This window comes from Manacus vitellinus, unplaced genomic scaffold (assembly GCF_001715985.3).
Source record: "Manacus vitellinus isolate BGI_N305 unplaced genomic scaffold, ASM171598v3 scaffold_22_pilon, whole genome shotgun sequence".
NCBI classification, from domain to species: Eukaryota; Metazoa; Chordata; class Aves; order Passeriformes; family Pipridae; genus Manacus; species Manacus vitellinus.
The window spans coordinates 13,263,852-13,276,959 of record NW_021939632.1 but is presented as its reverse complement, the minus strand read 5'-3'; the positions used below and the strand labels follow the sequence as shown (position 1 = coordinate 13,276,959).

Sequence of the window (13,108 nt, the reverse complement as noted above, 5' to 3'; positions counted from 1 at the left end):
AAGATGCATTTGGTTAAGTAGTTCAGCAGCTTGTCTAGAAAGTATCATAATATTTCATATTTATAAAATTCATATCAGTGTAATTTGTTAAAAGGCTACTGTTAACCTGAACAGAGTGATTTATTTTTGTCCTTATCAAGACCTGCCTGAAGGTAGTGAAGTTTCAAAAATCTCCTGCATAGATTTCCACATCACAAGATAAACCACAGTCTCACACTTGAGAAAGTGTCCTCAAAGATGTCAAGGCAGCTATAACCGGGAGACTAGAAGGCCTATGGAGTTGAAGCTGTTACAACACATTTTTGACTCTAGACATCCTCCTCAGATATTTCAGGAGCTCTATCTGCTGTTCTTCGAATGATGTTTCTTGGGTTATTTTTCTACTTTTTTCGTTTTTCCTGCAGTCAAATAGCTAAAGACAGCACACTGGATTCTGTTCTATCCTAGTTCATTAACATAACTGTTTCTAAATTTCACCTAATTACTTCCAGGCAAGCTTGAATAGCAATGCAGTTCTGCAGATGTCACAGAATATAAATAGAAAGAAACAGGGGGCACAAATGGAAAGTGATACATAATTGGAATTTTTTCTACAGTCATTATGTGAAAGAAAAGGCCAACCTTTATTTTCAGAATCTCAGATGAATTTGTGCATTTCAGTTCAAATAAATAAATTCTGCTGGTAAAATGAGACACATTTAATACTGAATAATTAACACAGAACTGAGTAACTTCCTTTTAAGCCATGTTTCATTGCAGCATCCCAACAATCACAGAGGAACACCTCAGAGATTAACAGTGGCTCTGTGCAGTTTAACCACCACCTTGTCAACTATTAAGTATATGAGGGTTTAATAAAATAATCTTTAAGCTTTGGCTATTCTCCATTATTCCTCCTATCACCTTCTCAACACATTTATATTCAGAGTATTTTCAGTCTTCTATACTGTCAATAGAAAGGTAGTACGAAATTTTCAAGTGTCATATCCAAAAACAATTACATCAGTTCTCACATTTTACGACTGAATCACATCTGCTTTTCATAGATGAAATTTCAAAAGATGATAATAATGATTTGCTCAAATGACACCAACTGAATCAGTGATAAAGTGAGGGAGCTGAAGCCTCACCATCCCTGCATTTGGCAGTGTTATTACAGTTACAACAAATGATCAAAATGAAGAAATAAGCCTACTGCCAAACTTCAATCTATAATAAAAGTAACAAGTAACAGAGTTTGAATATGTGAGGGGGAATCTGTATTAACCAACTGATTTTAGCATGAAAAGATTTTTTTGTTTGTCTTAAAACAGCTATTTCAGCACAGCTATGCTACAATTGAGGGTAAATCTATGAATTACTGACAGTAGTTTTAAACTGAATCACTCCTGAAAGACTAGTTTCAGAATTCTTATCATGTCTTGTGTTTTAAACTTAGCGTAACAACAGTTTCTGCAACTTTTTCAATAATTTGCTGTAACACATAGAGACTGCATTTACAGCCAAACAAATCACTTTGGTTAAACAAACTGAAGAAAATATTCCTGGCAAAAATTAATCTGGATTTTTAAATAAACCTCATGCACTATAACAGAATATGTACTTCCTTTCTGCAAGCTATTTTAATGCCAGTCTGAACATAAAAGCTAGTTAATACTGGACTATAGTATTACTGCAATGTATTTTCATAACAAACTCAGAAAATGGAATGACAACCTAGAAGACACTGAGAACAGTTAGTGATAAAGCGAGTAATTATTCAGTTAACAAAATGCCTGGAATTCTATTAACTTGTGGCCAAGGAATGTCTGTATGCAGAACAACTTTACAAAAATGTATTCCTGTAAGTTGACCCTATCTAGTGCTGTGCATGACCTCGTATAATTGACAATAAACACTACATTTTAAGTTATCTGAAGTTATTAATTCTTTAAATACTAGGAAGCAAACAATTTAAGCGTTGCATGCCCAAGAACATTTTAATGCACAACCATAAACACAAAGGTCCAGCCAGGTCTGCCTGGTAGAGAAATTAAGGGTTCTTTTTAATACTAAGTAAAAGCTAGATATACCCAGTCCTTCACAAAAATAAATGCTGCTTAATTTACTGATTTAACCAGCATGATTGATCCACAGATCAAAGCAGTTCTCTTAAACATAGCTTATAAAACTCATGCATGAAAGTATTTATGCATATTTATGTAAATATGCAAATAGGGCTATTGATAGGTGTATATATAAAGGTACATCTGATTTAATATATAAAACACATCAATTTCAAAGTTGCAATACGAAGAATTCAAAATATAGGTGACTGCAGAATCAAAGTTTCAAAGTTACTTTCAATTAGCCATGACTATATAAAGACTTAATTTTTAATAAGTAGAACTACAAAGCTCTCCTTCCCTTCCTCCTTACTTCAACAATTAAAAAGAAATAACTACCCATTTAATGAAGATGACTTACAACACAAAGTCCACAGAAAAAAATTACTGTATTGCACACCCTCCAAACATAACACCATATATATAGTGATTTATTTCATAGAATCATAGAACAGTTCGGATTGGAAGCAACTTTAAAGATCATCTAGTTCCAATTCCCCCACCGTAGGCAGGGATGCCTTCCACCAGACCAGTTTGCTCAGAGCCCCATCCATGACTGCTGTCATCCAAGACCTTAATAAGTATAAACAAATACATCATCTCAGCAACTTATGAACAGAAGGGAAGTTAAAAATTTCAAAAGCCAGACTTTCCCAGCAAATACAGTTGGCAAAATATTTGTAACCATTGCTTCAACTCAAATCAAAACTACATAGCAGATGATACTTGATTAAGGGGAGGGGGGAGATTCCTGCTTTTTCTTATCTTTCAGAAGTGCTAATTTTCAATTAAGTAACCCAGATGACAAAAATATTTTCCGTTCCTCAGTTAAACACAGACTAATCAGCATTATGCTCTTCTACACAGTAGATTCTCAAGAACAACAAGAGCTGATTCTGCTCTAAAGCCTGTACATGAAGTAAAATACGTTATCACTTACAGCAACTGAAGTGACGTAAAAATTATGCATTCCTTAAATCTATAAATATATTAAGGCTCTAAAAAGAAAGAATCTTAAATTTTCTTATGAAAGAAAATACAATCTTTAAGAGACAAACTAATTTTGGGACATTTTATATTAAAGGTAATTACTTTAAAACATCACACATTTCATCCACTGTGTATTAAGAAAAATGGGAATAAATTTATGTCCCACAGATTTAATCTATTCTTTAGCATATGTATTTGGTAATATCTGTCCTATAAAACATAAGTTTAAGCCTCTTAAGAAGTATTTAGTATACAGGCAGATATAGAAGTGGAATCTGAAGGGAGGGTTTTCTGTTCGGTTGGAGTGGTTGATGGTTGGGGTTTTTTTGTGTGTGTGTTTTGTTTGTTTTTTAAACTGTTGGAGTAAAAATCTTAATACTTAACATAGGGTAAAAGGAAAAAAAAGCAAACAGTCAACCACACAGAAACTTACCAACATCCATGGCAGTTTCCATGAAGCTTTTCTGCCTTGAGGCAAATTCAGCCAACAGTTTCTGCTGCCTTTCTCTAGCCTTCTGTCGTCTGAGTGAAAGAAGGGGGGAAGTGTTAAAAAAAAATATATTATAGAGTGAAAAAAATACTTTATAAATGTCAGGCTGACTACAGTTACCATCTTAAATAATCACTCAAAATTCAGGATTTCTGTAAATAAAGGAATAATTTCCAAGCCGAAAAAAAAGAATTTCTTGCTTTAAAAAGTGGAGTTTAAGAAATCAGTGTTATTTTGAGTGTGAAAGATAGGAATAAAATCCTGTCCTAAAACACCCTTGAGAAAACCAAAGGATCTTCTAACAGACTAGGACACAACATTTCAAGAAAAAGAACCCAAGACCTTATTTTTGAAGCTTTTTTTTCTGTTACGCATGGGAAGAATAACAGAGTGGAATATCAACTGTTGTACAAAAACAAGTACTGCTGTGCGCAACCAATGTTTACAAGCTAATAAAAATAATAGCCTACCTCACTCCCTTCTTTATCAAGCTTGATGGTAAGAGAAACAACTACAGATAATTTCTTTTCCAGCTAAGGTTCCTCACAGTGGTTCTTTTTCCCCCACCTCCCCCCAAGATACTGGTCACCAACAGCTTTTATACCTGGACTTAAAGAAGCTTGAGACTGCATCCAGATTAAAACCCCTTATCTCTGTGGAGCCAAGTTGACTTCACTAACTCTTTCCTCATTGTTTATCACAGCTCTGAATTTACAAATGGAAGACATTAGAGACTTATGTTTGTCTACCCATCTATTTAAACTGTATTAGTGACCTGTACAAGGTTATATTACCAGCTATATAACTCCCCAGATAAACATATACTGCAGTGGATAGAGGAATATTGATGGATGCAAAAAGAGAAAGAAAATAGCCACTCATTCTCCTTAATTTGGCAAGAGTTTACATGCAAAATGGAAGAATGGAAGTGGGAAAACCAAACAAAACTCCTATACCACAGCTGCTCACCACATGGAACATGCAAACACCTACAGGCCCCACGGCTGGTGTGATAATGCAGCACTCCCCAGTGCAGCTATGGAACCTCTATCACAGCCACATGTTCTGCACACCAGCATTTCCAATGAATTTCTTCCCCTGCTCAGAGATAATTCAGATAACTAACATGGGATTTAAAAACAGCACTTGGCATCTGATATGCTGATGGGTGAGTCATCTTCAGTCTCCAGCACTGTCTGATTATCAGGAACAGGCACACACAGGCCCAGAGCAGCCTCACATACTGTACTCTCTTATCCTGAGGTGGCCTGTTTATAAGTCAAAGCTTCTAACTTGTTTTCTTAATGCCCCAAATACCTCTGCCCATCTATCTGTTACATTGTACAGTCACCAAAAATAACTTCTATTTACAACAACACTAAGATTCATTATACTGAGGATCAGAGCAGGGCATTCATTAGATCTGGTTTTATTTATTTCTCCCTGGAAATTTCTCAATATACACCTTGACTAAAAGCAGAGTGACTGTAAATAGATGCCTTTAATAAGAAGACATAAACAAACTCTGACAGATTCAGTACAGCTCAGTAATTTTCCATGATGGCCCATGGGAGTATGACACTGCAATTGAAAAAATACTGCAAGCAGCTCAAGCTTGCTTCTAGTTCTGTATTTCAGTTTCTATGGCAACAATTCATTGCCTGAGTGATACCAAGTTCATCATTATATGTTGAAGTAACCAAAAAGGGTGATCATTTAACATGCACCATCTGCTCGGTCTTCACTGACACAAAACTGGATTTGGGGGGAAAATTAAAACAAAACAATCAAAAAAGTAAAAATTGCAGCCTGACTGCATGAACACCATCAGCCCATGAGTTTAGTCATTTTAGTTACCATGCTGTCCACTAATACCATTAAAAATTTGGGAAGAAGATAATAATCATTCAGAACAAAGCACGGAAAACATTTATTTTCATCATTACATTAGCCCCTGACCTTAACTGAAAACTTAAAAGTGCCTCCAACAGATCCTTTATAGAGGGAAAGGAAACACCTCACCTGTTTTCTTATATGAAAAGTTACTTGTTTCATCGATTCTTGTGCTTCTGTACATAAATCTAGCACTACTGAGTACCACAATACTGATTAGGTGTCCAAGATATAGCTGTGTTTTATCTAAAGCAGCCATTCATTGTGTCTTTCTCTGACAGATAATTTTACATGCTAAACCTTGACTGTTTCTCTCATTTACCGAACTATTACAAGGGATGTTGAAACTATTAACTAAACACTGGCAAGAAAACAATAATTTTACTTTGTAAAGTATGTAACACATGAATATATTAAACCTATTTTTCATTTTTTTGTTATGTGTAATTTTCAAGTACAGTGTACGTCCTGGACATATCTGCAAGAATTTAATGAAAATATTATTTTCAAATAAATAAAAATAGCAGGATAAAAAAAGGTAATCCAGAAAACAACTGAGTCAGATGGCTGCATGTTTCTACCCAAATTTCTAGATCCATACTCATATAGTTTGGTTACATAAACCATTCAAAATACTCCATGAACAAGCACTCAATCATCTCCTTGTCCATCCTAGCCTGTGCTCTGTCTCTACTTTAATTAATGTGGTAAGTACTCTGACCTGAACCTTCTATGCCCCAACCTTCTTACACTATTCCCTGTTCTCTTGCTTCAAATACCACATTCCAGTCTTTTGCACTGACCAGCAGTCAGTCTCTTCCCACTGCCCTACTCCAGACAATTCTTCTTTCCAGCTGACTCTATCACATCCCCCAAATGCCAATCTCTGTCTTACTCATGCCCTCCAGACATTTCCATTCTTGTTCTACATTCTTCTTCTCCTATCGACTCTCAAGACCCCATTCTTCCCGAGATTTTCATTAAATTTTTTTTCACTTGCTACTTTCCTCTGAATATTTTTGTCCTGACAACCCAGTTCTTCTCTAACATCCCCAGTTGCCAGTTTGAGTCTTCTCACATCAGCTATTCACTTGACCTGGCATCTGCCCTTTGCTCACTAGTACATCAATCAGAAGGCATAAGGTTTCTCCTTCCAGTCCCAGTTTCAACACTGCTCCTACCAGTCCTAGTTTTCACCTCTATTTCTAAGATCTAGTTGCTGTCCTCTAGGCATTTGAACTAGTGATTCCTCTTCCCTAGGACTCTCATGGCAATACAAGCTTTGCTGACAACAGGAGAGAAGCAGGCTCTCTGCATTGTTTCAATACTGCCAGTGCTCTGGGGGCTCTCAAGACTCATAATATGAATTTAATAAAAAAAAAATAAGAACTACAAAAAAAAAATTAAAAACATACTTTTAAAATTGAATGGCTCGGACAAGTAAAAAAGGTAGAATTACCAAACCCAAATATATTAAACAAAGGTCAAAAACAATCATGGTGTGATGTGTGCATGTGAATGAACAGACAACACAAATAAAAATTCTAACTCATCTTAAGGTTAAGCCACAAAAACTAACACAATCTTAATTCTACACCTTTGTATACATGAGCGGTATATACAGCAACATAAAGGGTCAGCATGTGTATCACACCAAATTATTATGAAAGTTTTCTAATTTAAAGATCTAAAATACGAGGTGCAGATCCCACCCCAGTATCCATGTAAATCATGTATATTTAAAATGGATAAAGAAAACTGCAGAATTAAGTTATTCCTTTAATATGTAATTCATGCGAAAACCTAGAGACAAATAATCAACAGATGCACAACACACAATTTCCTATTGCCTCTTTACTTTGTTATTAATGTTACCTTTCTTCTTTGTCCAAAGTTTTCTTCTCTGCAGAACTAATCTTTTTTGGTGGGACAGGAGGTGTCACCTTCCTGCATATCTCTTCGATTATACGTTTATTCAATCTGCTCTGCACAGCAGCTTTCAATAAAATTCTTTCTACTGCCGTCATTCCATCACCGTGAGAGTATCTTGGAATTTCTGGGTGGATTAAAACATCCACATCATCCAACCACGGAGGATAGTAAGAGTTTTGTTTTCCTGAGAGTTTGTGATGCAATTTAATCAGCAAGGACAGTATGCTTTCCTTGACTTCTAGAATGGCTGTGGTTAGCTGGGGAGTTGCACCAGGTGCTGACCATTTCATGGATGTTTTGGGCCGAACCACCTGATTTGCCTCACTGGTGTTCCGATTGATGATCTCCTGAAATTTCTTCCTACGTTCTGCGACCAAACTGAACACTTGAGCTGTCCCCGAATTCTTGGGAAAAAAATCATAACGATTAATTTGCAAAAATACAATAAACAACATACATTCACAAAACCTTAGAAAATATTTTAAGTTAGGAGGAAAAGCACAAAACTTAAAAAGACTCCTCTCCCCTCCCAAAATGTACTGAAAATTAGGACAGTAAAATACTAAGCCTGCATATCGTATTTTGATACAAGTCTGTTATATGCAGCTGCATAAAAAGCCAAGTACAAAATGGAAATATCCATACCAAAACAACTAACAACTGGTTTTGTCTGTTCTCCAAGTAATATTTCCTTAGTTTTTTTAGAATAGTAATTTCAGTATCTTTACGTCACTTAAACGTCTTTATTGAAGTCTACAGAGCACTGTTGCACAACATAACTCCTACTGCCACACAGGTGAACACACATCCCCATGGCATTGCCCATTCTCTGTGGATTTATGAGCTGAGATCCAGAAGCCACATACCCATATTGGCAAGCAGAACTTGATATGATGATTGCAGTTACATTAATGACAGAGCCCATTCAGATTTCTCTATCTTATACTGCTCTTGCTTTCAGTACTAAATTAGGATACACATGCTGAACCCATAACAGAAACACGTTACTCTCTCCCTCTCAGAAGGCTGGGCAGTTAAGAGAGATCAAATACTTCAGACATCAAATATAAAAATGGGATTCTGACAATTCTCTCACCTACCTTTATATTTTAATCTATTTCATATCCTCTCCCTACTTTAGATTTTGTCTATTTTTCTGACATTAATGTGCAAAAAAAAAAACCCAACGTTGTATTGCCTTACATCTGGCATACAATCCTGACACCAAAATTATATCATCTACCGGCTATAAGTCTTTCAGGATCCCACCATTTACGTATTCATTTTTTTTCAAAACAACAAAAAACCGCTACTAATCATTTCAAATGCACTTTCAATGTAAGGTTAAACTTACCTAGATTCAAGAAAGCTAAGACTATTTTATATTATTGAATGTTAGTAATATGTTGGCGAGACAAAGCAGGCCTAAACACAGAGCTCAAGCAGTATGCCATCAATGACACTTGATATTTGATAGAATGCTTTTATTTCAAAATACGTATTAAAACTGTAAGGTCATTTTGTTGCTTAAAATCTACTACCTAAGATTACCATCAAGAACATGAAAAAAAGCACAAGTTCTTGCAATATGAATTTAAAAGGAATTCAGGAAAATTAGAAGATTCCACTGAATGTTAAGATGAGCACAATTAAAGCCACGTTGCTAGTTAATTGCTTAGGAGAACAAACTGCACACAGATCTACCTCTCTCTGGAGGCTCTTCCGCCTTGAACTCTGGTAGATTGAGGATAAAAAAAGTCATTAAATATATCATTTGGAAAGAGGTAACATTTGAAATAACTTCTATTTCTGCTATCAGTACACTTAGGAAAAATTACCAAAGGAAAAGGAATATCCCAAGAAATTGATAAAAACAGTAACAAAAATCCTAACAAAAAAGCCTAAACAGGCAATAACTTAATCTAGTCTAGGGAAAGGACTAGCATTTGCATATACTTACTTGTGATGAAGCCAAACCATCAGAACTCGTACTTGCAGGTGGTTCCCTCTTCACCTCTGGAGCAGTTTCTGGTACTCTTACTCGGACATAGTTAATGAAGTGACGCATGTTAGAAACCAAGTTACTACCTGGAAACCAACTATCATGGCAACGCTCTTGTCCACCTGCAGATTCCTAAAACAATTAAACAAACCCTAGTATACTTTCGCTTCTGTTTTAAAATAACTTGTGTTGCTTTTATAACTGTATTAGAGGCCATCATCTCTCCATGAGATAGGAACAGTATGTTGAACATCATGTAACTCAATGAAGCCAATATATCTCTTAAAAATTATGACTGTGGTCCATGAGGACCACAGGGCTGATAAATACATGAATTTAAATACTTGATTTGAATATAATCAAATACAGCCATAAGTGCTAGCTAGCAGAAGTAGAAGGAGCTATGGAGTGTAATCTAAAGCCATACAATCTAAGATTAATACAAAAAATCAGAACTGTACAGAAGTCAATCTGAAAAAAAAAATGTGGCAAATCGTTAGACATAAAAGCAACATTAAATATAAAAAAAATTATGGAAGTCAGATAACAGAAGGGAATCTGAAATCACAAAAATGACTCTCTATATTCAAATTCTCATCAAAAGTAGAGTTAAAATTCTGGCTAATTCACATATTTTAGAAGATACAGACCTTTAGCAATAAAGGTTTCAGTTGAAAATCTAAAAATTTAAATGATTTTTTGACTCAATAATTTAATTTATTTTTGGTACACAATTTCAAGCACTAACCTAAAGAGTTGTAACCATCTAATCAATCTGTGTTGTCAGGCTATTTATATAGAGAAACTGTTGAAAAATGTAACATGATATCATATTCTCCTTCACAACAATATGGAGGTTTTGTTTTTGTTTGATTGTTTTGTTGGTTTTTGGTGTTTTGTTTTGGGGTTTTTTTGGGGGGGTTGGTTTTTTGTTTGTTTGGTCTTGCTTTTTTTGGTTTTGGGTTTTTTTTTGGGGGGGAGAGGTGGTTTGTTTTTTTAAGTTGTTCCCTGTATAAGTAAATATAGATACTTTATTTTAACTCCTATGGAAAAATACTTTTTTAAAAAAATGAATCATTAGACAATACCTTTATATTTTAATTAAAAATATAGTATTTATTCTTACCTCTTCATCTGATTCTTGTTCTGGAGAATTTTCCAACCCCAGCTCAATCAAATACAAAACCATGCAAAGCACATGCTCTGATAAATTCTGATGATCCATTAATATCTAGGTAGAAAAACATTCACAACTTAGAAGATTAAAGCTTCAATACATCTAAACTTAAAAAAAAGTGTTCTGAACAATACATTTTGGACTCTTCAGGTTTTATATTTTTTTTTAAGTTGTTTAAAAATTATTCTGAGGTTTAGAAAAAAACTAACCTTTGATCATCACCAAAAATGCAAAATTTAATTTTACATCTTTCCAGTCAGAAAAAACTTGTAAGTTATTACTAGTTCAAGTTGTGATTAACTCCAAAGTGGCAGGTAAAGCTGCACAGGGCACCACTACTGTGAGTCACATGCCTTCCCTCCCTTTTTCATGTGATCCATCACATAAGGCCTCACAAGGCCCTAGTCCTACAAGCAATGCCTAAATAACTGGGAACCTCAGAGGGTCAATATGAACTTAGTTAACAACAACCTGCACATCATCTTTTTTAGTTACAAATAATAAACAACCTTATCTTTAAATTAATAAATGCCCATATCTTTCTTCTAACACAGCTCTTAATGCATTGAGAGGAAGAACCAGTGCTGCTGAAATTAAAAACCAGGACAGCTTTCCTCTTGAGAATATTCTGATTTAAAGGAAAGAAAAATGGCAAAAACTTGCAAGTGACCAAAAAGAAATGTATGAGAAAATATATTTAAAATTTCATTGTAGACAGGCTACTATAAAAAGTTTCAGAGTGTAGCCTAATAAAGTTTTAGATATGACTTCATTTTGAATGGGAGGAATTTCCTAAGTAGATAAACCCATTAAAAACATCAGAGAGATAAAATCCTTTAAAAAATACATTGCTTTACAATATCTTTTCTAAAAAATGCTTGAGCACCTGAATTAATCAATCCCAACCAAATCTCAGATTATAGAAGTTACTTAATTAAAAAGGGGACTCAGTATTATGTCAATAAGAAGAGCATGTGCAATTGTATCAGTCAGAATCAAAAGTCATGCTGACCAACACTTCTGAAAAGTAAACTCATCAAATGTAGTTTACTATTCTTCTGTAGGAAGTCCCAAAAGTCAAGAGATACAATAAAGGCTGTGACAAATTGGCAAAATTTCACAAATACACCAGACATCATTTAAGCCAACCCCACAGGATAAATCATTATGTATTTTCTACCATTCATAAATCTGGTAGAAAAGTATTTGGTATTTCAGCTAAAACAGTAACCCAGAAATGTTAAAATTCTCAAGATTTAAGTCCTTGAAGGTTCTTTATAGAATAAGAGAAAAAGCAGCCAAAAAAGAACTAATGAGCAAGACAGTAAAAGATAATGCATTCCTTCCCTACTTTCTCCATTTTTGTTCCATATCAAAATATTATTTCATCTTCTACATAATCCCAAGCTCTTCTTTCCTTCAGCAGCATTCCTGTATTACAACAGTTATTTTCTATTCAACAGAAGCTTAACAAGGAAGCAAAATAGTTTTAGGGAAGCTGAGAGCACTTAAAAGCGCACAAAAGGAAAGTCTGCCCAGCAAAGGCACTACTCAATCAAAGCACTTTCTACAGTCCCTCCTCTGGCTCTGTACTTAGGAAGTGCTGCAGAGACAGATTCCAAGTCCCATTTTCTGATGAATGGACTCTTGAAAAAGGATGCACTTCTCTTAAAGACAATAGTCAACTATCGACAACAAAACCAAACACAACTTAAGGACATCAATTAGCCCTAAAAAACAAGTGCTATAACATTATCAAAAGCCAGAATGTGCCCGGGCAGTGATGTTAGAACCATTTGCAGTTATAAGTCCTATTTGCTCTTGAGGATATAAACCACCGAGGTTGCATATATTTGAACAGGATGTTGATGCCTTAAAACTCTGCAATGGGAGCCAAAGGAACATCACTCCTGCCACTGTGCTCCTTGGGACAGTCATGGAAGAACAATTTGAATCACAACTCTGATGGTTAAGACGGTGTTCCTCAAAGTAGAGGAGGACTGTTCATCCACTTGGGTACCTGACTTAGTGTGTGCATATATGAATTAATCATTCATGAAATAATGGAAGTGGAAGGAAAAAATCTCATACTGGACATAGCAAATAAACAAAAATTTGAACCTGATTACTCTAAATAAACTTTTAAAATCATGCTTCTAAGGACTTCTGTAAAAAATGTGGAAGTAAAAAACCAGACTTAATGAGAATCATGACTGTACCTTGTAAAGAAGTGTGAAGAGCACGATGTGCAGGGTTTTACAGTGCAAAAGCTTTATGAGACCTTTGTAACTTGGGTGTAGTGGTGTTCTCTTCTTGTACGGAGGCCATGGGTTTCCAGGGAATTTACCACTTTGCTTTAAACTGTTGAAACAAATGTTAAATGTTGAAAATGTTTCTATATGTGCAATATTGCAAATCTACACTGCAATAATGTAGACAACTGCCACTGCTACAGATATCCTGCATTCTTATTGTTTAGACTGACATTATAATGATAAGCATTTCTAAGCCATTTAATA

At 35.0% G+C, this 13,108-nt stretch overlaps 1 protein-coding gene across 6 annotated transcripts in view; it reads right to left on the bottom strand.

The window, feature by feature from the left end:
* The window catches only part of UBR3 (ubiquitin protein ligase E3 component n-recognin 3), a 105,254-nt gene that overhangs the window by 48,788 nt on the left and 43,358 nt on the right, over positions 1 to 13,108 (bottom strand). For 4 of the 6 annotated variants that reach the window (XM_018072488.3, XM_018072490.3, XM_018072493.3 and 1 more), the window contains 6 exons: positions 12,809 to 12,950; positions 10,539 to 10,643; positions 9,371 to 9,544; positions 9,115 to 9,144; positions 7,354 to 7,814; positions 3,529 to 3,617 (listed from right to left, as the gene is read on the bottom strand). In XM_018072488.3, the coding sequence (XP_017927977.1) occupies positions 3,529 to 3,617; positions 7,354 to 7,814; positions 9,115 to 9,144; positions 9,371 to 9,544; positions 10,539 to 10,643; positions 12,809 to 12,950 (1,001 nt within the window). The remainder of the gene's footprint in view (positions 1 to 3,528; positions 3,618 to 7,353; positions 7,815 to 9,114; positions 9,145 to 9,370; positions 9,545 to 10,538; positions 10,644 to 12,808; positions 12,951 to 13,108) is intronic. The other 2 variants (XM_018072491.3, XM_018072492.3) reach the window with 1 other exon arrangement.